At 55.1% G+C, this 22,406-nt stretch overlaps 1 protein-coding gene across 4 annotated transcripts in view; it reads left to right on the top strand.

The window, feature by feature from the left end:
• Positions 1-22,406, top strand: part of ERG (v-ets avian erythroblastosis virus E26 oncogene homolog) — a 163,073-nt gene that overhangs the window by 93,479 nt on the left and 47,188 nt on the right. For all 4 annotated transcript variants that reach the window (XM_015570722.1, XM_015570721.1, XM_006774142.2 and 1 more), the window contains exon 2: positions 17,194-17,411. In XM_015570722.1, the coding sequence (XP_015426208.1) occupies positions 17,194-17,411 (218 nt within the window). The remainder of the gene's footprint in view (positions 1-17,193; positions 17,412-22,406) is intronic.

The raw sequence follows: 22,406 nt of genomic DNA, 5'->3' as shown, positions 1-22,406 counted from the left end.
GGTCTTCGGGCATCGGCAGCCCCGCCCTGCTCCTGCCTGCCTCACGCCGGGGCTGCAGGCAAGGAGCCAAGGTCAGCCCAAGGTGCCGAGGTCAAGTGTGGCCCCAGGAGGCCCCTGAGAGGGAGCAGAGCGAACACCAAGAGACGGGCAGGCAAACCTCGACAGTCCCACAGGCCGGCGCTCAGCCTTGGTCCGTGTGCAGCCATGTCCTTCTTCTAAGGTCCTGAGAAAGACAAGGGACTTCTGTCTCCCCTCACACTGTGATTCAGGAATGGATGCCCTTTTCAGAATGTCCACTGTCTTGCCTGTCCCTCCTGCCTCTCAGACCTCCAATTCTTCATCTTGGGGCTCCGGCTCTCTGAGGAGCCTGCGCAGCATGCTTAGTGCAGTGAGGGTAGCAGACACGTGTCTGTGGGATCCAGATGAGATGGTTAAGTAGACACACTCTGTGAGTTCATAGGAGGGAATAGGAGGGGTTATCATTCCTACTCCAACATCATGTCATCAGCATGAGTTTCTTACATAATTAACAATGCCCAAGGGGAAATATTTGTAATATTTCCTAAAAGAAAAGAAAGAGAATAGCCCAGAGCAATAAATACAGCGACTCCAGGGGAAACGATAATGCAGCCAATTGTACCCCTAGGCCCTCGGTCATTTTTCTCAGAGAGCAGGGCCTTCCCACGCCAGCGTCCAGCTCATGCCGGTGAGCTGATGAGCATGTGCGGCTGAGTTTCTGTGAACTGTCCTCATCCAGGGAGACGGGCATCTCCTTCAGCCTACGGCCTGCAGGCCAGGTGGCCAGGCCCCGGGTGGGCTCGTCGGAAGTGGTGAAGTTGTACCGCAGGGCACAGCACAGAGTCAGGAGTCAGCACATGTTTGACTTGTGAATGGACGTGTTCAGAATTTGTGGCTGGAATGTTAAAAACGAGTGTTCCAGAGTCTGAGAAGAGGTTGCACACCGGCCCAAGTGGCTCGGATACTCTGACCCAGTGGTCGGCAAACTCATTAGTCAACAGAGCCAAATATCAACAGGACAACGACTGAAATTTCTTTTAAGAGCCAAATTTTTTAAACTTAAGCTATATAGGTAGGTACATTGTTATTAACTTAATTAGGGCACTCCTAAGGCTTAGGAAGAGCCACACTCAAGGGGCCAAAGAGCCGCATGTGGCTCGTGAGCCGCAGTTTGCCGACCACAGCTGACTGAAAACGGTTTTCTTGGAAACGCATCTACACTGGAGATGGAGCGAGTGACCCCAGTGGCACCTTCAGTTCTGTCAGGGGATGGGGTGGGACCAGGGGCCGGAAGCTGGTCTTCCAGCCTCATCCTCCTGGAGGGAGCACCTGCCTTTGTGAGGCAGCGGGTTCATTCCCGTGGATCCGCGAGGTGAACGGAAGACCCCCCGCGGCTCCCTTTGGGCTGCAGTTGTCAGGGAGCAGACTGACGAATCTCAGAGGGAAGGGGTGGGGGCCGGAAGAGAGGAACCAGAGAAACTCGATGCACATATGCACTGCCCAGGGCCGCAGACAATAGGGTGATGAAGGCCTGGGGCGGCCTGGGAACCAGGTGGAGGGGAACAATGAGGGGAAAAGGGCGGGGGACATCTGTAATGCTCTCAACAGTAAAGATTTAAAAAAGAAAAGAAAGGGAATTCAGAATGTGCCAGTCTCGCCTCTGCTGGGACATGTGCTGAAGTTTCACTGACTGTGCTCACCGGGACAGCCAGACCCTCAAAACCATTCTGTCGTCCTTGTCAAAGAGACCGTCCTCAGGGACCGAGGCCGTGCTGTGGGCATTTAGGAAATCCTTGCTTCTTCCGGGTTTAATTTGTGCCTTTGGAAAGCAATTGAGTTCACGGTGTTCAGGGCATGATATCCCCGCAACATCCAAGCACATATTTTTCCTTCTGCGCAGCTTCAGGCCAGCGGGGAAGAGCAGCAGGCACTCCAGGGAGGTTCAGGGGTGAGCTTTAGGGAGTTCAGGGGTGAGCTCAGGATGGTTTAGGGGTGAACTCCAGGGAGGTTCGGGGGTGAGCCCAGGGAGCTTTAGGGGTGAGCCCAGGGAGCTTTAGGGGGGAGCCCAGGGTGGTTTGGGGGTGAGCTTCAGGGAGGTTCGGGGTGAGCTTTAGGGAGGTTTGGGGGTGAGTTCTGGTGATTGACTGGCCTGCTGGGGGCTGAGGGAGGCGCAGGTCCCCGTAACCACAGGCCTGGCTTGCCGGGCTTCCCCCGGGAACCCTTCACCTGGAGTACCGAGGAGCCCCCTGTGCACTCGGAGGGGCTCACCTTTCCTCCCTCTGCCCCAGCCTCCGGGCACTGGCTGATGGCCACTGACACGTTGTAAGAAGGCTGGAGCTGGAAGGAGCAAGACAAAGGCTCGAGGAACTCCCAGAGTGGGAAGCAGGCCATGGAAAGGCCACGACTTGGGTGTGCGCCCAGCCCCCCGTGGATGACATGCGCACACACTGCACGGGGGCTTGCACATTGCATTAACAGGCCGACGTCTACATCGTATGCCGGAGAAGTATGCCTTGTGCTGTTGGTGTGCGGGCTTTCCTTAGAATTAACCAACTGACTGTGTGACTTGCATTTGTATTGTTTCTCTGCTGTTTGGCCCTGAGGTGTAACCACTGAGGAATCCTTGGGAGCCCCAAGCTCCAGGTACGAGTACCTGGTTGCTGTCTGGCCTCAGATCCACGTCCTCTGGACCTGGCGCTCTGGAGAGCACGTGGCCAGTCACAGCACCTTCCCCGCGTGTCTGTTGAGGTTCTTTCTTAGCGGCGTGTTTCCAGTCCTCACGCACACCCTCCCAACCTCCTTTATCTCCTTCCCTCCACCCCACTGCCCCCGCCTTGCCTGACTTGTTAGGATAATGCATTTTCTTGGTTCTTTGAAAATGTGTCTTTCTGATTTCACACATTAGTTCTGACAGCTTTAGGGGGCTGTGTGGTGTTTGGAGACGCGGGGCCAGCAGGAGAGAGGGTAGTCTGGGGCAACGGCACAGAACCCCAGCTCCTGCCCTCCAGCGCGCGCTTGTAAGTGTGCACAGCACACGACTTGTACATGGATGCGCCTCTTGCTTGGGGTGGTTGTGGCGTGTCATTTCTGCTTTCACTTGGTGGCTCTCTCTCTGAACTACAAGGTGGGCCTCATCCAGATAAAGGACACGCTCCTTAACTCCATGACCTGAACCCTGAGCTTGGATCCTGACACTCACCTGTGCATCAGGTGTTCTTTTGGGAGCAGGAGGCGGGTTTCCAGCAGTGACCACGTGTGCAGGCCAGGCCTTACCCAGAGCACTGGCCCCTCTGGTTGCCTGGATGCTGCCTTCATTGTGCAGGTCACGCACAGTGACTGCAGGAGCCCTTAGTGAGAATGACAAGCGCAGGACCCCTCTGCAGGACTTGAGGGGCCAGAACACAGTGGGAAGTTGGATTTTATTGGGGGGCAGCGCGGTGACATGGCGGAGTGACATTCTGGAAGAGAAGCCCTGCTTTTTGGTCTTTGCCTGACCTCATAGCTGACTGGTCCCTACCATTAATGGGAGAGCCCCACCTGCCCACCCAGAGATGCACCAAATGTGCCAGGTGGGCACGCGGGAGCTGGGCAGGGAGTCTGTGTCTGGGCTCTCCAGTCTCGGCCCTGGGACAGCTTTCGGGGGGTTGGGAGTGGGTCAGTGGTCTGCAGCCTCTGCTCATTTCCTGCTAGTCGGGACCCCTCACACATCTCCTCCCACTTTGCGTTGGACACAGCGCTTTCACGGAGGCTCAGCTGGAAACGGAGACCTGCAGGCAGCTGGTCGCCAGGACGGGGTGGGCAGCTGCCTCTATAGGAGATCTGTCCAGGGTTAGAGGCCGGGCCGGCGCTCAGCAGCTGGGGTGCATGAAAATGCCAGCCCCCGACTCGTGTAAGTGCTGACGTGAGCACATCAGCAAGTGCTATCAGTAAGTGGGAGAGCTGAGGTTGGCTTTTCTTTTCTTTTTTAATGAGAACTCTTGTCAACTTAAGGGGTTGGCCAACAGGCTTCCTTTCTGTGTGACACTTCGTTACTAAAATTTTGTTTGTTATAAAACCTCGTGTCGCTGAAAGGCTATGGTGACATCAGAAAGGTAGACTGTCTTGGCCACTTTGTCATAGCCGCGATCCTTGAACTTTTGGTCCCAGGACCTTCACACGCCGAGCAGTGAGTGAGGATGCTGACCAGCCTTTGCTTAGGTGGGTAAGAGAGATTGGTCCTCACCGAATTAGAAATAGAAGCTGAGATATTATTAAACATATATTTAGGAATTCATTTAAGCATAGCAATAACAAACCCACCATGTGCTAATTTAAATAACGTAGGTTATGAAAAACAAGTACATTTTCCAGAAAGATACTGGGTGAGAAGAGGCCCAGACTCACATTCTTGCTCCTCTGGCTGAGTAGCAGGCTCATAGGCCTGCTGCCGCCCATCTGCTGGGCTGTCAGGGGTCGCACGGCCTCTGGAAAATCATTGCACACCTGGGAGAGGGTGAGCGCGGGAAAGGCAAATAATAGTTTATTACGGACGCAGCGCTGAGCAGCAGACTCCCTGGAAGGGTCTGGAGACCCCTGGGGGTTCCTGGAATGCACTTTGAGAACTACTGACCTAGAGTGCTTAGCCTGGTCCCCGGCGCAGTGCTAGGCCCAGGCGTCCAGCAGTGACACAGCCTCTGCTCCCCGGAGCTTAGAGACGGTTGCAGGCTGAACTGTGTGTCCCCACACTCACCTGTGGGGGGTGGGGGGAAAGGGATGGGGAAGGGAGCAGTAACAGTGAGAACTCTGCGCGGCCAGACGGCGGCCAGACGGAGTGAGGGGGCTGCACGGGAAGGCACATGATACCCCGTCCCTGTGCTGTATACCTGAGGCCTGTAACAGTGGGTGCCGCCTGCACTTACATGAAAGACATGAAACAAGTGCTCCTTCCGAAGGCCCGTTTATCATCTGGGCTGGAGAGGAAGCGCTGGCCCTTCGCCTCCCTGCCGCAGCTTCGAGGCTCCGGCGCTGGCACGGGGAGGGCCAGAGGCAGTGAGGCCACCAGCTGCCGTGTGCGTCCCCAAGCCCCCTGCGTCCCCACGCCCTCTGCACGCGCAGGCCTCACATCCAAGGCTTTGCAGGGTCTGCAGGGACATGAGCGGGGGCACCTGTGGTGGGTCTCCCGAGGCCGCCCTCGGTAAGGGTGCAGGGCAGCCTCAGGAGGCGTTTCCGATGTGTGCAAACCCTTTAAAAGCGTCACAGCGGTGTGGCCTCTCTGAATGCAATGCGCCCCGAATGTGGTGAGTGGCTGGCAGCTCCCGCGGCACAGGGCACAGGGCAGCGCTGACGTCCTCTGGGGTGGGGCTCCGGTGTGCACAGGGCATGCAGCGCACCTGCATCCTGATCCGTGCATTTTGCAAATAATGAGATTCCAAAGAATGTTCTTTTGCAGAGACCCTGCAAGGCGGAAAATCTGAATACATCTCAAGAACGAAGACAATTCCAGGGTTATTAGTCACAGGATCTGGCGAGGTTCCCATTTCACTCTCAGTACAGCCCAGGCCCTGCCAGGGCTCTGCCCGGCTCTGCCTGCCCAGCCTCACCTGGCTCACCTCCCTGTCCACGCCACGCAGTTTCTCCCCTTCCTTCCTAGTGGCCTCTCTTCCTCCCTGGCAGTCCCTGAACCCCACGTCCCACCCTCAAGCCTCAGCGTCCACTTCCGGCCTTATTCTAGCTGCTGCTGTGGCCTGGAAGGCTCACTCCCCAGGAACCCACTGGGTCCTTCTCTTCAAGTTTGTTCAGGCCGCACCTCCTCCGGGAGGGCCTCCCTGACCACTCCATAGTGAAAGCACCCATCCACTCCTCTCTCCTCCTGACCCTCCTCATTCAGTTTTGCCTTTTTGTTTTTTTCTTCTCAGAGCACTTAACCACCTTCTAACCCAGTTCTCAAAACTCCATGTGTGTGCAATCCACCGTGTTACTCTGTTGAGCCGGGTTCTAACTCTGGGGTGGGACCTGGGATTCTGCACATCCCACAGGGTCCCAGGTGCTGCGGGTGCGACTGGTCCAGCGTCAGATTTCGAAAAGCAAGGTTGTAATTCGCTCCAGAAATTGCATGTTTATTTTGCATTTAAAACATTTTCTGTTGCCTGCCCTGGAGTGGATAATGAAGGGAAAGGCTGGGAGTGCCGATCTGAGGGCGTTACAAAGCGCTCAGTGCTGATCTTGGCAGGGCACCACCGGACCACACTGCGAGGCTTGGGGTGTGGCCCTGTGCAGTCCATCCATCACCCGCTGCCCCCCACCCGCTGGCACCGACATGCACACACACACACACACACACACACTCACACACATACACGGACACACACACACATGCTCTCACACACACATACGGACACACGCTCACACACACACACATGCATGCACACACATGGACACACACGCTCGGACACACGCGCTCGTACACACACATGCACACATACACACATATGTGCGTGCACACATGCTCTTTTGCTTGAAAGCAAAGTATGAAGGTTAGAGGCATGGACCCAAGTGAAAATAAAGTGATTGGTAGTGATCCACTTTGATGGGTAAATGTGTGGAAGGGCCTCGCGATTGCAGAAAGACTGCCCCAGCGTTAAATGCATTAATAAAAACCTGGCCTCAGAGGTGGGGGCCCCTGGGAACCTGTCTGACCCCCGTTGGCCAGGACTTTAGAGGGGCTCCTGTCACTTGTTTTTAGATCAGGAGCTGACAGGTCAAGATTGGACCTCCGGCTGCACAGCCTGCACACCTGTGTTAACTGTTCAGTTAGGTTAAAGTGCACCTGTGCTTACCGTAGTGGTCGGTGCCAGTCCCCTGGGCTGGACCACAGGGAAGGCAGATCATCTTCTGTTCTAAGTCAGTTGCCCTTTAAGCAGGCATCACCACACTCGACATCCTCAAAGCTCATGTGCCAATTGGATGGGTGGGCGACTGAGATGACCTGCCCTCTGTGGGGAGGTAGCCCTGTCCATGACCCAGGGCTGGCGGCAGGCGTCCATCCATCGCCTGTCCGGTAAGTGTCTTGGGGCAGCACAGAGCTGTACAGTGGTGCCCACAGTCCGTAGCCCTGGAAGAGGAACTTCCTCTTCCCCATGGAAAAGCTGGGAAGACATGGAATTCCTGGCTCTGCTTCCTGGGGGATTCGGTGTAAAGGGAACAGAGCTCCCTAATAAAATGGATCTCCAGACTCTCAGGGCGATGTCGACTTCCCCACGGGACCCATTTATAGCTCTGCTGGGGAGCCCTGTTGGGTGTGATCCATGTACGTGTTGTCTGCAACTGTTGGCCGCATTTACAATGTCTTAGGTGGAGCTCAACGCTCCCAGGGTCATACACATAATCAGGTCTTGCAGCAGCTAGCTCGCCAGCGCATGAGAATGTCCCCAACAAGACCAAGTGTCCTTGCAGCCCCGAACTGCATCATGGGAGAGAAGTGAGCTCAGGCCAGAGCAGGAACAAAGGCCTGACACCCCGGTCCCCTTCCGGGGCTGCACCAGGCAGACTGATGTGCTGGGAAGTCCGCAGCGCAGGGCTTAGCCCCCAGCCCGGGGAGGAGGGAGGCATCATGGCTCAGGGAGCCAGGGCCAGAGCTCCTCAGGGGCGGGCCCTCGCCGTGGGTGAGCGCTTGGCTCCCTCCACAGGGGAGTCCGCGTCCAAGAAAAAGAGTGTCCGTGTTGCTGCCTGCTTTATGCAGCGCGGCCCGTGCCAACAGATACTCGGGGAGGAGATGGAGGGGAAGAAGGGCGTCTCTGGTGCCCCTGGAGAAAACGGGGGTCCAGGCCTGTGCTCCTCCCTGGCCTGAGCCCCAGTGTCTGTTAGTCATTATGGTGGGTTTCTGTGCAGAAGGGCCTCGAGAGCTCCTGGACTGGGAGAGGGTGCAGGCTGGGCTGAGCCCCCTTTCCCCCCCACACCCCCTCCCCAGTGCACGAATTGTCATGCACCGGGCCTCTAGTAAAGAGTAGGTGGCATTGCATATGAGAGACTATCTACTTTTTCCTGGATGTGGCTTGTTAGGATAATGTGACTGGAAGTGGATGGTGCAAACCTCTGCCTTGAACCATGAGGGGGATTTGGGGTGATCACATCAACTTTCTATAATGTGATCCTAATTAAAATATGTAAGTTTAAGGTTTATAAAAGCCTTTTCCATCCCTAGCTCAGTTGGCCCATTGAGCAACCCTGGTTGGGGGCTGGGCAGCTGTTAGCACCACCTTTATCGTTGAAGAAATTGAGACTCAAACAAGAATAAACGTGAATATGCAGGTGGGCCCTGTCTGGCCCCCTTTGCAGGGGGATGCTGTTAGGAGGTGGATTTAGGGGCACCAGAAGATCCCCAGGGGGTACCAATAGCTGGGACAGAATCGGGCTTCCCACTCGGGTTTTCTGATCCCGAATGCAGGGCCACGGTGCTCTACCCTGCTGTCTCCTGCATTTGGGTGCGCCTCCGTGTTTATCCTAAATTTGCTTATAAAAAGTGAAATGAGAGTGACCTTTGTATATCACCTAATTACTTAAAACTAGGCATGAATAAGATGAAGGCTTTTGATGAATATAGTCAAGTGTCATGTGATGGCTATGATTCAAAAAGCAAAAACCAGTGCTGTCAGCTCCTCACAGACCCCGGAGGGCGCAGGGAGACCTGCCGTGCGTGGACGGCACCCTTTGCACTCAGACTTCAGATGCACAAACAGGATGTTTTCACACATGTTTTTACACTTTCTGTTCATCACCAGCAAGGCCAGAAGCCTGTGGGAAAAGGGTTTTCCTTTGGCGGAGAACAAAGGAGCTATCAACATCCCTTACACAGTGTTCCGCGGGTTGTTTTTGAACCGCTTTCTTAAGGCTCGACTGGCGTACACAAAGCTGTATGTATTTAATGTATACGACTGGAGGAGGTTGGAGATAAGTACTTCAAACTCCATGAGCCCATCACCACAATCAGTGCCATACACACACCCTTCCCCTCCGAAGGTTTACTTCCTCTCTCTTGATTTTCTTTTCTTGATAAGAAGACTGAGCATAACATTTAACCTCGAGGCAAATGTTTGGGTTTACAGTAGGGTGTGGTTAGCGGTAGCGCTGAGCCGAGTGTGGCTCTCTAGGACTTACACCTCTTGCGTGTGTGAAACCGTGGGCCCTTGACTGCCAGGCTAAATAGTCCCATCGTGTCCTCCTTCCAGGCTTTTCAGAGCGCGCCCTGCAGAGCGCCGAGGGAGGGATGGAGAGGCTGGAAGGGCGGGCTTGTTGGGCCTCTTGCCTTATGTGGAACGTCGTCTGTGTTTCCCCGTATGCTCCCTGACGGCGTGGGGTCCCTGGTTCCAGCCACGTGGATTTCAGGTGCAGCCTGCAGCCATGTGCTCGGTACCAGGACTGCAGGGAAAGGCCCAGGGCAGTGAGCACGGCCCAGTCCTCGCCCAGCCTCCCTGACCTCGTTCTGTGGTTAATACGGATACAACACACATGTGAGGTGAGGAAGCTGTTTGGATGCTGGAACACACACAGAGGATCCCACCCTGAAAATGCTTGTATTTGAATCAAGGCGGGAGAGGGGCAAGAAGTATGTGAGCAAAAAGAATTCCGGGGCCACGCCCGAGCCAAGGGGAAGGCAGGGAGTTCAGAGAGGGAAACGCCGCTCCAGGTCCCCGGGGATCCGGCTCCCGGGCGTTCTCTGCCAAAGGGATGTGCCGAGCGGAAGGCAGGCACCTTCCCGGACGAGAAGGCGGCGCAAGTAGAGGCGAAAGGGGAGAATCCAGGTCGTCTCCATCGCTCAGGCGACATCTGCCCTGGGGACCTGCTAAAAGTGCTGGGTGACCCATGATAATAAGGATGGGTAGATAGGTATGTCAGTGTGCATGCATATATATGTGTGTGTGTGTGCGTGCGTGCACATGTGCAACATGCATGTATGCATGTGTGTGCTAGTATATGAGCGTATATGTGTCGCATGTGTATATGTGCGTTTGTGTATGAGTGTCTATGTGCTGCATGTGTGTGCATATGAGTATATGTGTGCTATGTGTACCTATGTGTATATGTGTGCATGTATTAGCTGTATGTGTACATGTATGTGGATGTGTTTATATGTGCGTGGCGTGGCGAATATGTGTGGATGCTCCTTCACACCGATCCTGGGTCTCGTTCCGCTCCCGCCGGCGGCTATTGCGAGCTGTAAACTTGATTGACGCTGAAGTGATACCACATTGTAGAAATCCGCTCTTGAGATGGGCTTCGTTTGCCTATGTACATTTTTCCTTTGAGGCTAATCCAGGATTTTTTATATTTTTGAAGGACTAAAATAGCAACGTGTTAAATGAGAAAAACGTGAGCACAAAGCTGGATGCTGCGTTTAATATGTGGTTTTAATGTCTCCACCACTGCAGAAAGGAAAGCATGTCGGGGGGCAAGTGGTTCACGCGCCGCGTGACGAGGCATCTGTAACGTGTAGCGCTGGTCTCAGCGGGGTCACAATGAACGGACACGCCGGCCAGATGGCGTCTCTCATCCCCCTGATGCCAGCTCTGTCAGCATTTACAGTAAAACCGAGGGACCGATGGGCACGCTGTTGGGCGGACGGTTCCAGGGGGCTCTTCCCAGGGGTGTTGTCTGTGGGGTTCGCGTGGCTTTTATCTCCTCCACGTGGGATGTGGAGGAGACATCCCAGAGCAGCAGTCGCCAACCTTTCACCCTTGCGGGCCACCGGCTGGCGACCGCTGTTCCAGAGCATCTCCTGCGCTTGCTCTGCCTTCAGGAGAAGCCATGGACGTTGGGGCTTGAGGCAGCCTGAGAGAGTTTCCAGTGGCATTCGGCCTGCGGACCCCCAGTTCTGGCCTCTGGGCGGCGCTGGCTGGAGCCTGTTTATAAACGGGGTTCATCCCTGCCCGGTTTTTCCTGTGTATCATTCGCTAAGGAAAGTCAGGCATCCACCCAGAATGAACGCACCCCAATATATCGCTGTCTGGTTGCAACTGAATAATCTGATTGGCCAAAAGGAAGGACAGTTTGTTGATTCCAGCTATGAGGTGAGAGAGGATGAGGTGTGTCTGGGACCCAGGGCTGCACTGAGAGCCCTTACTGTTTCCAAGGACTTTCCCTCTCCCGGTCCTTGCCTCCCATCCTAATCCCAGAGTTAGTAGTTAACCCTCCCTTCTCCCACCTTCCCTCGCTCAGGCCTCTGTGCCTTTCTGGGTGGTTCCATCTTCTCTGTGACAGCGTCCCTGCTCTCTCCAAGGCCGTGACCAGCCGGGCGGGGCTGAGACCCTCTGTGCGAGGCCTCCATGAGCCCAGCCTCCTCCTTCTGGTCACGCCAGGTAGTGAGTGTCCAGCCGCGGGGAGTGACTCTGCTTAGAGACACACCCCTGCTTCTGCCTCGTCCTCGCCACTGACGTCCTCCTCTGTCCTCTGAGGGCAGGAATGACAGCCGCGCTCACAGGACTGTGGTCCGGATGGAGTGACTGTAGTTCATAAAATGTGAGAGGCCCGTGGCTGTAAAAGGCTCCATCATTGCATCTGCCACGAAGGAAGAAGGAACGCTGCGATGAGCTGTGACATGCCCCCGAGTGTAAGATGCGCCCAGAGCTGGTAACATGTGGAAAACGGGATTCTCTGAAAAGCAGTGACATGGACATTGAGAAGATACTGCATGCCAAGTGCTTTCCAAGGTCACCTGGTATATTATGAGACGGAGCAGCTGTTTCTGAGCCGAGAGAGAGAGAGAGAGAGAGAGAGAGATCGCTAAGAGTTCTCTCGTGTGCAGTGCAGGGAGCTCTGGGTGGACCGTTGTGGGCTGGTTGTGCGCGGGAGGAACCCCAGGCAGGAAGGGTTCGCGTTGGGCGGGAATGCGATGAGAACCTGCCGAGGAGAGGGGGCTGGTGGTTGCGCTGACATTGGCTTCCCCGCGTGGACACTGCGTTGTGACCGCGAGGACTCTGGTTAGAATGACTTTCTGAAGCAGGACCTCGGTCTGAGCAGGCCTGCCCCACTCAGCTTTCCCGTTTTCTTTCTTTATTGATTAAAGCAGCGGTTCTCAACCTGTGGGTCGCGACCCCTTTGGGGCTCGAATGACCCTTTCACAGGGGCCGCCTAAGACCAAAGGGGTTGCAACCCACAGGTTGAGAACTGCTGGATTAATATGTGCCCTTATTCCCCCATTACCCCCTACTCCCCCTCATGCCCCCTACCACCAGTGTCTGTGTCCATTGGTTAGGCTTATGTGCATGCATACAAATCCTTTGGTTAACTCTCCCCCTCCCCCACACTCCCCTGCCTTCCCTCTGAGGTTTGACGATCATCCCACTTGTTTTTTGTAACCGTTGGCGGTGCCCGGGCCTGAGGCAACCAGAGAGCGATCTGGAAACATGGTCCCTGCACAGCCAGTTCTGGCCTCTCCTGAACTTATTTTTTATTGATTTCAGAGAGGAAGGGAGAGGGAGAGAGAGGGATAGAAACACCAATGATGAGAGAGAATCATTGATTGGCTGCCTCCTGCATGCCCCCCACTGGGGATCGAGCCCGCAACCCGGGCATGTGCCCTGACGGGGAATCGAACCACGACCTCCTGGTTCATAGGTCAAAGCTCAACCGCTGAGCCACGCCGGCCGGGCCTCTCCTGAAGTTTTGTAAACCTCCCACGGCCCGCAGCCCTGTGTGGGCTCCACGGGCTCCAGCTGTGAGAGAAAGCTCATCATTCTTTAAGACGTTCGCGCTGTCAACACGGGACCGCACCCGGCTCGTCATGGCCATGTAAGCGTGTTGGATCCTCTGTATTAACATCCTAGCATTTTTATGAATCATCATCGGGCACCACTTAGCACATCTGGGCCCAGATCCTGTTTTCTGATTCTTTCACTGGAAATGGAGGGGCCTCTCGGAATACCCACCTGTTAGGAGAGGCGCCGGGACGCTGGCTGGAAATGGTAGTTCCTGGACAAAGTACGCGCGACGTTTTACTTTTTCTTTTTTCAGTGTTGCATGGAGGCATTTTGGATCCTTTGTTGTACCCAAATCTGTCCGGTTACGGAAAAAATAAAGGCATGGTCTAGTCTTACGGTATGAAATCCACTCTCGCCGAGTCCGCTCCACTTGCTGGAACTATGGGCCCACTGTTACCCTCTGACCGAAATCCAGAGGCCTCGTTTTCACATGCGATCGGTGTGTTTCGCATTCACACGGAACCGTCAACACTGTGCACCACACAGCGGGGCCGTTTGTCTGGGGGCCATTGGCCTAGAATTTATGTGCTTCTCCCACGTTCATAAAAAACGGCATTGGTCGTCTGCCACTCGCCACATCAGAATATCCCAGTTTTCCTGGAGCTACAGGAAAAACACCCCCACGCGCGCGCACACCAATCTAAAGTTCAGGTCTTTTTATAGCAACATAGAGGCAGGCATATTAAATTATTATGCCCCATTCCTGCCAGGGTTGGACTTTTTGGAATTCTCTGTTATAAAGCAACCAGCTCAGTCCCCAAGTCCTGCGGCTGGCGAAGGTCCTGGGAGCGGAGCCTGTCCCGCTACCGGAGGCGACACCGCAGGCAGGTAGGCAGGTGGGCAGTGAGGTGGCCCCGAGAGGAGGGAGCGGCAGCAGGCGGGGAGGCGGGACAGCCTCCGTCAAGGCAGGAAGTTGCTGGCGGAGCCCGAGCAGGGGGCCTGCGTGCTCCCGGGTTCCAGCCTGCGTGCAGCGCTGTTCGTTCTGGCTTTAATCCCACGGGCTAAGCTGCTCCTAGCTTTGAAGTCCCAGGGCTGCTGGGCAGGATGTCGGGAGTTGGTGATGAACAGAGAGACACACCTGGTCTGTCGCGTGTGTGTCTGTAGAGCTCATCCCGGTCGAAGCAGGTCTCTGGACCATCCTGTGGCTTCCCTTCACCCCCCACTGTTAAAACATGCTCCGTTGGCATGTGCACACACGTATGTATGTGTGTGTGTGATTTCGTTTATTTGTTTGCTTTCTCTTCCTGACCTGCACTTAATTCCACGTGTGGGGCAGTCTTGGGTGGGTTAGAACACTTTGGCCCGGCCGGCGTGGCTCAGTGGTTGAGCGTCCACCTATGAACCAGGAGGTCATGGTTTGATTCCCCATCAGGGCACATGCCTGGGTGGCGGGCTTGGTCCAAGCAGGAGGCAGCCAATCAGTGATTCTCTCTCATCATTGATGTCTCTCTCTCTCTCTCTCTCCCCTTCTCCCTTCCTCTCTGAAATCAATAATATATATATATATATATATATTTAAAAATGAGCATGGTGGTGGCTCTGTCTTTCTGAGATGTGGACTGTGTCTCGCTCCTTCAGAAACGTTCATCCTGAAGCCTCATCTTTAGACTCTCTCCCTCTGTGAACAAACGCACCCTCGCGTGCTCTGATCACACCGCCGCCCTCCTGTTTGTGCACCACGGACTCTGAGGCGGACTTTGAGATACGAAGGAAAGATGTGTGTCTCCCTTATCTCTAGCTTTCATGCACGTTTTCCCCTAAATCGATCTCAATTAACTTTGATTCCTTCCTTTAGAGCACCATGTGCTGAAGTGACGCTCGGCCAGATGTGGGCGCGGGCTCCTCCCCCTCCCAGCACACGCTGCCCTCGTGTTAGCTCCGACAATCCGTCTGTTTCCAAAACCCGGCGCTCTGTGGACGTGGCCCTTCGATGTGTTCGCAAGGACACCCGGCCTTCTCTCGGGGGCAGGCTGACGTGGCAGCATCGCTTCTCTTTTTGTCCTGAAAGCCCTTTTCTTTCTCTCTTTGTAATTTTGAAATGAGCCCGGTTCTTCCGTCTAATCTGTTTCTACTAATTTCTGACATGAATCACACAGCTGCTCATGTTCCTCTTGGCCGGTGAGCCAACGCAAGCATCACCGAGTGTGTGACTCCCGCAGAGCCCCGCCGGAGTCGCCGGGCGGCCCGGCCTCGGTCCTGGTCTGAGCGTGTAAAACCCTTCCCTTTGGTGCCGCCACGGGAGGGGAGGGAATCTGTTTGGCTACACTGACTTCAGAAGCTGCCATTCTCGCCTTGATGAATTAGCACGGCTATCTCTATCCACGGGGCCAGTGTGACTGGGAAACCCACATCTGTGACCATTAGATGCCTCAGATTCACTCACTTCGCCCGTGACCAGAAGACAGAGCCCTGCAGGTCGGGTCCCCCGACGTCGGCCGGCCAGGCTCTGCACCCCAAATGTGCTGGAGCCTCAGGCTGTTGCTGTCTGTCTGTGGCTGTCTTTGAGCTGCAGTGTGTCGGCCGTGCTTTTCTTGTTTTTTCTTTCTTGTGCCTCATTCTGGCTCTCTGGCTGGCACAGCCTGTCCTTTGGTATGTTTTGTGGTACTGCTTAAGCCCTAGCTTACTGCTTCCCAAAGTGTCGCAGGACTCGGATTCTAGGGATTTTAAAGAAGTCGGGATAATGCCTGGCCAGTGTGGCTCAGTGGTTAAGCATCCACCTAAGAACCAGGAGGTCAGGGTTTGATTCTCAGTCTGGGCACAGGCCTGCGCTGCGGGCTCGATCCCCATTGTGGGGCATGCAGGAGGCAGCTGATCAAGGACTCTCTCATCATTGATGTTCTCTCTCTCTCCCTCTCCCTCTCTGAAATCAATAAAAATACATTTTTAAGAAAGAAGAAGGAGTCGAGGTGGTGTGTCCACACTCTGAGAGCCAAAACACTGAGCTTGGTCCTTGTCATTCTCCCCGCCCACAGATTCACAGCGTGAAGTTCACGTACTTGGGGAGCTATGAGAGGAGTCAGTCCTGGGGCCGGTGGGATAGAGTGGCCGGGAGCACTCCGGGCTGGGTTTGTGAAATCCCACGTGTTCCATGAAGATTCTGACACTTTTGGGTTGGGGTGTGGGGAGAGGTCTCGGTCTGAGGCTCCGTGAGGCTCTGTTACTGTCAGGGAGCATCCTTACTGATTTCCGTATAAACTCAAAGAAGAAGAAGGCAGTGCACATGTGAGCACATGTTCGAAATCAGGAAATAGAAGCGTATAAGCAGGGTGTCGTGGGCTGTGGGGCAGGAGGAGCAGATGGCCAGGCACCAGTCAGCTCCATCACTGATGCCCCATGACCTTGGGCCGCTCACATCAAGGTCCGGATCTTCCCGATCTCAGATCCTCTCATTTGGGGATGAGACGGCCTCCACAGTCCCCCAGGCTCCGAAGTTTCCATTTTTAAAAACCGTGGGACGCAGCCTGCATCCGCATCTCTCTGGCTGAGAGCAGCCTGAGCGCCAACAGGCTGAAGTAGGACCGAGCCGCCCCGTGGGTTTTGTGCGTGTGATGGGCCATCTTAGTTGTTCCGTGTAGTTGTTGCGCCCTGTGTCACTCACGTGGGTGAAACCTCTGCCCTTGCTGAGCTGGCGGGAGAATACAGCACAGCCGTGGGCTAGCCACTTGTTTGACTTACAGCCACGGAAGGATGATCCACCCATCACCAAGGTCTAGTTCTTCTCAGCAAATTATGCAAAAGAGCAAAGATGTCACTAGAAAGGAAGGGGGGAAAAGAGTGAGCCGGTGTTCCAGATATTTTAAACACCCTGGTATTTGGAGGCATCTGGATAATTCACAGCTTTTTTTTTCTTCTGGTTCATTTATCATCCAGATGTTCACCATCATGGAACCACCACTTGCAAGCCTATTGCAGCTAATAACTCCGAAGTGGAAAAACTCATATCTGTGTGTTTGTCCTCCGTGCTCATTCTCCCCGCTCTCCTCCCAAAGCCCCCTCCTTAGCATCTCCGGGGAACGTGGCCCTTTCGCCAGATGCTTAGGTGTGAGCCGTCACTTCGCCTTTTTTAATCTTTGTGGCCATCCTGTACCCTGTCTGCTTGAATTATAGATTGCATTTGTCAAATAATGACACATGCAATTGGATGTCTTCGAAGACCTTTGAAATCCAACTTCCTTGAGTGGAGATTAAAGTGGGTTTTCCCTCCGCGGCTGCAGTCGAGCCCGGGCCGCTCGGAGACCTGCTGAAAAGTTTCCGTGGGCCGGCCTGCTCCCGCTCCCGTGGTCTGGAGGGGGCGGAAAACCAGCTCCTTTTTTAAAAAAAATTCTGGAAGGTAGACCCTCAAGCTCCCTAAACTGTGGTTCCGGTTAGAAAGGACTGTAGACCGGTCGCTATTAGAAGCAGGCCTGTCCTCCAGGCCGCTGACTGTGTGTCTCTGGGTGTGCAGGAAGCGCTATCGGTGGTGAGCGAGGACCAGTCGCTGTTCGAGTGTGCCTACGGGACGCCGCACCTGGCGAAGACGGACATGACCGCCTCCTCCTCCGGCGACTATGGACAGACGTCCAAGATGAGCCCGCGCGTCCCGCAGCAGGACTGGCTGTCGCAACCCCCGGCCAGGGTCACCATCAAGATGGAATGCAACCCTAACCAGGTGAACGGCTCCAGGTAAGCTGGCTCCTGTCCCCTCCCCGGTTTCCCTGTCCCTTGTGGAGGCCACGGGGAGCTCGGACACTCCTTTCCACAAAGATCCTTTCGGAAAGGAAGGCCGCGGAGGGGTCCCGTTGGCCAAGGCTGAGAAAATGTGTTCCCCGATGGTTCTGTGTTGAGGACGGAGGTCGTAAAACTGGTAGTATATTCACCGAGCACTCGCTTTGAAGATGTGGTGTTCAATACAGTTTTCCAGGCGTGAGGGCGCTGCGGGAGGGGGGCTCGCACACATGTGGCAGAGTTCATCTCTGGGGTTCTGTTGTCTGGAAAAGAAGGCCGTGTTATGTTTGTATGGAGGGAGAGTGTCAGCTAGTGGCCAGGCGGTAGCATATGTCCGAGCCATCTGCCCTCGCTAAGGGAGCTGCTTAGCCATCTGCCCCTCACCCACTCACCCATCCCACTCCCTCCTCTGTCCCTTCCTCTCAGCGCTCGCCGCTGCTTCTCATCTTGACTTGCACGGAGAGCCGAGCTCTTCTCTCCGTGATCGCTAATGTCTCTGGGCTGTCAGAATGTGTTCTCAGATGCAGAGGGAGCCTTGGCCCTCGCTCGAGAGCATTTCGTCGGATGTAGTTTTGAAAAGTGAAGTTGGTTTCAATTATGATATCATAGCCCATCTATATTCAGGAAGAAGCACATAAAACCTCAGGACAAAGAAAGGGTAATTTTTTAACATGTTGCAGGCTCCGACGTAGAGGCGTCAGACAGCCCGCACACCCCAGGGCTTCCCTGTGGCAGAGCCCTTCTCCGCCAGCGCCTCGTGCGTCCCCCAGCAGCCTGGTGAGGGGTGCTTGCGCCCATTTGATGGACGAGGAAATCGAGGTGTAGGCTTTTCCTGGCTGACTCGGGATCACCACTTTAAAGGGACTCCATGTGGATTCAAACCCAAGGTGTCTGACTCTACCCTGAGGGCGCTGTCCACTCTGTAGCAGCTAGAAAAGGCCCTTTTTGCTACGTATGTAGACAGGATGTTCCAGAAAATGTCCCTCTCCCTTCACAGCTGATAGACAGCTGAGTCACAGCTGAGTGCTCAGTTTTGAAAATGCAGTGTATTTTAACGAACACTGCCTTTACAATTACTCGAAGTGTGTGTATACATTTTTGGGCACACCCTCTATTTTAATGCTCAATACGAGTTTATAAGAGCTGGAAACGGTTGTGTCCGCTTCTGGTGCGGTCTCCATGAAGGTGCCAAGTCACAGCACCGAGCGGGGATCATAAGTGTGTGGAACGTGCCGTGCAGGGAGCTGGTTCGTGCCTACCTCTCGCGGGCTCTGCGGGGCTGGTTTCTCCCTGAAACCGGGAACAGTCGCTCTGAAGTTGCGTGTGGCTGTGGCGTGGGGGCTTCACGTGGACATCAGGCCCAGGCAGGCCACGTCGGACCTCATCCAGGGAGTCATTCCCAGACTCCTGAGAGGGCCCTCCGGGGAGAAAACGCCTCAGGGCCCAGGATCCGAGTCCTGGGTACTTATTTGATGCGTGTGATTATCCTGTGGGTCAGTCCTATCCCACCCGGTAGTGTCTCCACCAACCAGGGGCAGGGTGGGGCTGAGGCAGACTTACCGTGGGGACACCCGAAGCACAGAGTGTACTCTTGTGCTGATATTTATTAATTGTGTTATGTTCCATATGCGCCTACTCCCCCCCCCACAACTCCCACCACCACCCTGTATTTCTGAGACTTAGGGAGACAGAGTATAGCCGTGTGGGGAAGAACGCAGCGGAGTGGATGAGGGGAGGGTGGGGATGACCACGGGGCCACTCAGTAGGTTCTCTCTCAGTGGCATCGTGTGACCCCACGCACCCAGGAGAGTCGTGAGGGGACACTAAGAGCAAGAGGCATTTCCAGAGCTTTCTTCCTCAAATGCCAGTTACTGTGTGCAGGAAACGCATCGGGGTGTGTGTGTGTCTGTGTGTGTGTGTGTGTGTGTGTGTGTGTGTGTGTGTTTGAGAGAGAGATAGAGAGAGAGAGAGAACACACCACTTTGGGCAGAGAGCACCGAGATCCTGTCCGGGCCCCTGTTCCCAGGCTGGACCAAGGGCCAGCTCCCCGAGGCTGGTCTGGGTTTAGCGAGCCTCAGAGAGACACGCGGAGAGGAGGTGAGAGCGGCGTCATACTCTGTGCGGCTCCTGAATTAGCAGGAGGAGGAGGGCAAGCACCCACCATCCTCTGATGTGGGCCTGGGCTACTTTCAGTAGCCAGTGCCCCTGCCCACCTGACCTGCGGGGCAGCCTTCCCCGCCTGAGGGGTCCCCACAGGGCGTCGGGAGGAGAATTGCAGGACAGGATCTGGCTTCTCCCACGCAGAGCACTGTTCTCAGGCACGGTCTTCCCCGAGCAGAGCACTGTCCCTGGGCACAGTCTTCCCCGAGCGGAGCACTGTCCCTGGGCACGGTCCTCCCCGAGTGGAGCACTGTCCTTGGGCACGGTCCTCGCCGAGCAGAGCACTGTCCCTGGGCACGGTCCTCCCCGAGCGGAGCACTGTCCTTGGGCACGGTCCTCCCCGAGCGGAGCACTGTCCTTGGGCACGGTCCTCCCCGAGCGGAGCACTGTCCTTGGGCACGGTCCTCCCCGAGCGGAGCACTATCCTTGGGCACGATCCTCGCCGAGCGGAGCACTGTCCTTGGGCACGGTCCTCCCCGAGCGGAGCACTGTCCTTGATCTCGGTCCTCGCTGAGCGTCCTTACATCCTTACCCATCAGCCGCCCTCGGAGGAGAAGGCCTGGCTCTAGGAGGAGGGAGGGATCCATTTCCGACCCCGTGGAGGAATGTGACCAAGCCTCAGCCCTGCCGCGCTCACCGGCTCCTGAAAGGAAAGGCAGTGGTGACATGGGGCCTCTTGCCACGACGTAGATCTCCGTAAAACACTGGAGGGAAGACGGGAAGGAAGGGACCACTGCTTGTGAGCCAATGCGGGGCTGTCGCCACGGCCGACTCAGAGGGCACAGCGCGTGCCCACACTGAGCTGACTGCGCGCTGTGAGGACACGGGACATCCCTTCTCGGGCTCAGTGCTTCTCAGCCTCAGTGACGGTGCCTGCAGGGGACGTGTGACAATGCCTGCAGACATTTTTATTGTCATAACTTGCGGTGGGGCGGGAAGGGGGGGCGTGCTCCTGGCATCTAGTGGATGGAGGCCAGGGATGAGGCTCAATGTCCTAAACACAGGGCATCTCCCCGCCAAAGAAATGAGCTGGCCCCGGTGCCCACGGTCCGCACGGTGAGAAGCCCTGGGCCAGAGCTGCGGGTTTGGGGTTCCTCTGCATCGTGCACGGGGCTGGTCGCTGTGAGGACGGGTTCAGAGAAGCTCAGGGTCCAGCAGAGGTGGAGACTCCCTGTGAGGTCGCACGGGAGGTGCAAGGATGGAGGGGTGTTCGGGCCCCGCCTCAGCGAGGGGGCGTGGTGGGGAGGGTGTGACTCCCACCACCTGGGCAGGAAAGAGAGTCTGTGAGGAGTAATATTAAACAGTATTTCTATAACACATCATGATTTATAATACACGCTATGTCATCCAACTTCCTCATTAAATCTGTGGGACGGCATTGTGACTAGACCAGTGGTTCCCAACCTTCTGTTGGCCGTGCCCCACCTAAGCATCTCTAACACCCTTCCCGCCATGACGTATAATTCTTATTATTCAAAAAGTGAACTCCTATTCACATGGAGGAAGCCTAAAAGGCCATTAACTTGGTCTAAACAGGCTTCCAAAGAACAGGGCAGCCATGAAAGAGAAAAATAACAGAAGGACAGTTGAAGTCCTGAGGAAGAAATCACTAAGAAATTATTTAAAAAATAATATGACAAGATATGAAAATATAGCAAATAAAGTTTCAAAACATAATAGAGAACTGAAATGCATAAATATGTCACAATATGTATTTATATGCTGTATATCTGGCCCCTGGAACCATAAGAAATGCACAGGGTTCACTGTTAATAACTCATTCTCCAATAGCCCCCCTTAAAAATCAAACTGTTGCCCTGTGGGGCGTGTGCCCCATGCTGGGGACCATTGGACTAGACCCATTTCACAGATGGAGACCATGAGTCTCTGTCGTAGGCCGTGTGGCCATAGGCCTGCGCTCCTCCTCACGCCCTCCAGGCTCTTTCTAAAGCAGCGGTTCTCAACCTGTGGGTCGTGACCCCTTTGGCGGTCGAACGACCCTTTCACAGGGGTCGCCTAAGACCATCGGGAAACACATCTATAATTACATATTGTTTTTGTGATTCATCACTGTGCTTTAATTATGTTCAATTTGTCACAATGAAAATACATCCTGCATATCAGATATTTACATGACGATTCATAACAGTAGCAACATGACAGTGATGAAGTAGCAACGAAAATAATTTTATGGTTGGGTCACCACCACATGAGGAACTGTATTAAAGGGTCGCGGTGTTAGGAAGGTTGAGAACCACGGGTCTAAAGTGAGCATCTTCGCTATCGGCTGGGACAGCCGTGTTCTCAGCCGACAGACCAGCAATGTGTCCTATCTCCTCTCCCCCGAGAGGCGTGAATCCAGACGCTATTGTGATCTCCTGTAGATGTCGCACAGGTAGAACGTTCCCTTACGAAGGTGGATTTTATTCCACCCCAGCAGCCAGTTCCCCTGCTCTCCCCTCCCCGGTCCTTCAGGAGGCGGCCCCCACCCAGACCACCTCCCAGAGAGGCCGTGTGAGGAAGGCCCGGGCTCGGAGCACGTCAGTGGCTCCTCAGATCCTTGTTGGGCTGAAGTTAAAAATAAAACGTCTCCGTTTCAGGGTGGTGGCTGCGCAGGGCCGCCTGTCACTGTGGCGGAAGAGGGGCTGTGCCCCATCCCGGCTGCAGGATGGCGTCTCGGGGGCGGTCTCTCACATCCGCTCTCTCGCTTCGCGGGCAGCACTCTGTTTGCTATTTGAGATGGGTCCGCTGGGACCCGTCCCTCCCCAGGCCTTTCCCCTTACACTCATTGAG

Source organism: Myotis davidii, unplaced genomic scaffold (assembly GCF_000327345.1).
Source record: "Myotis davidii unplaced genomic scaffold, ASM32734v1 scaffold227, whole genome shotgun sequence".
NCBI classification, from domain to species: domain Eukaryota; kingdom Metazoa; phylum Chordata; class Mammalia; order Chiroptera; family Vespertilionidae; genus Myotis; species Myotis davidii.
This window is presented reverse-complemented; position numbering and strand designations above follow the sequence as displayed.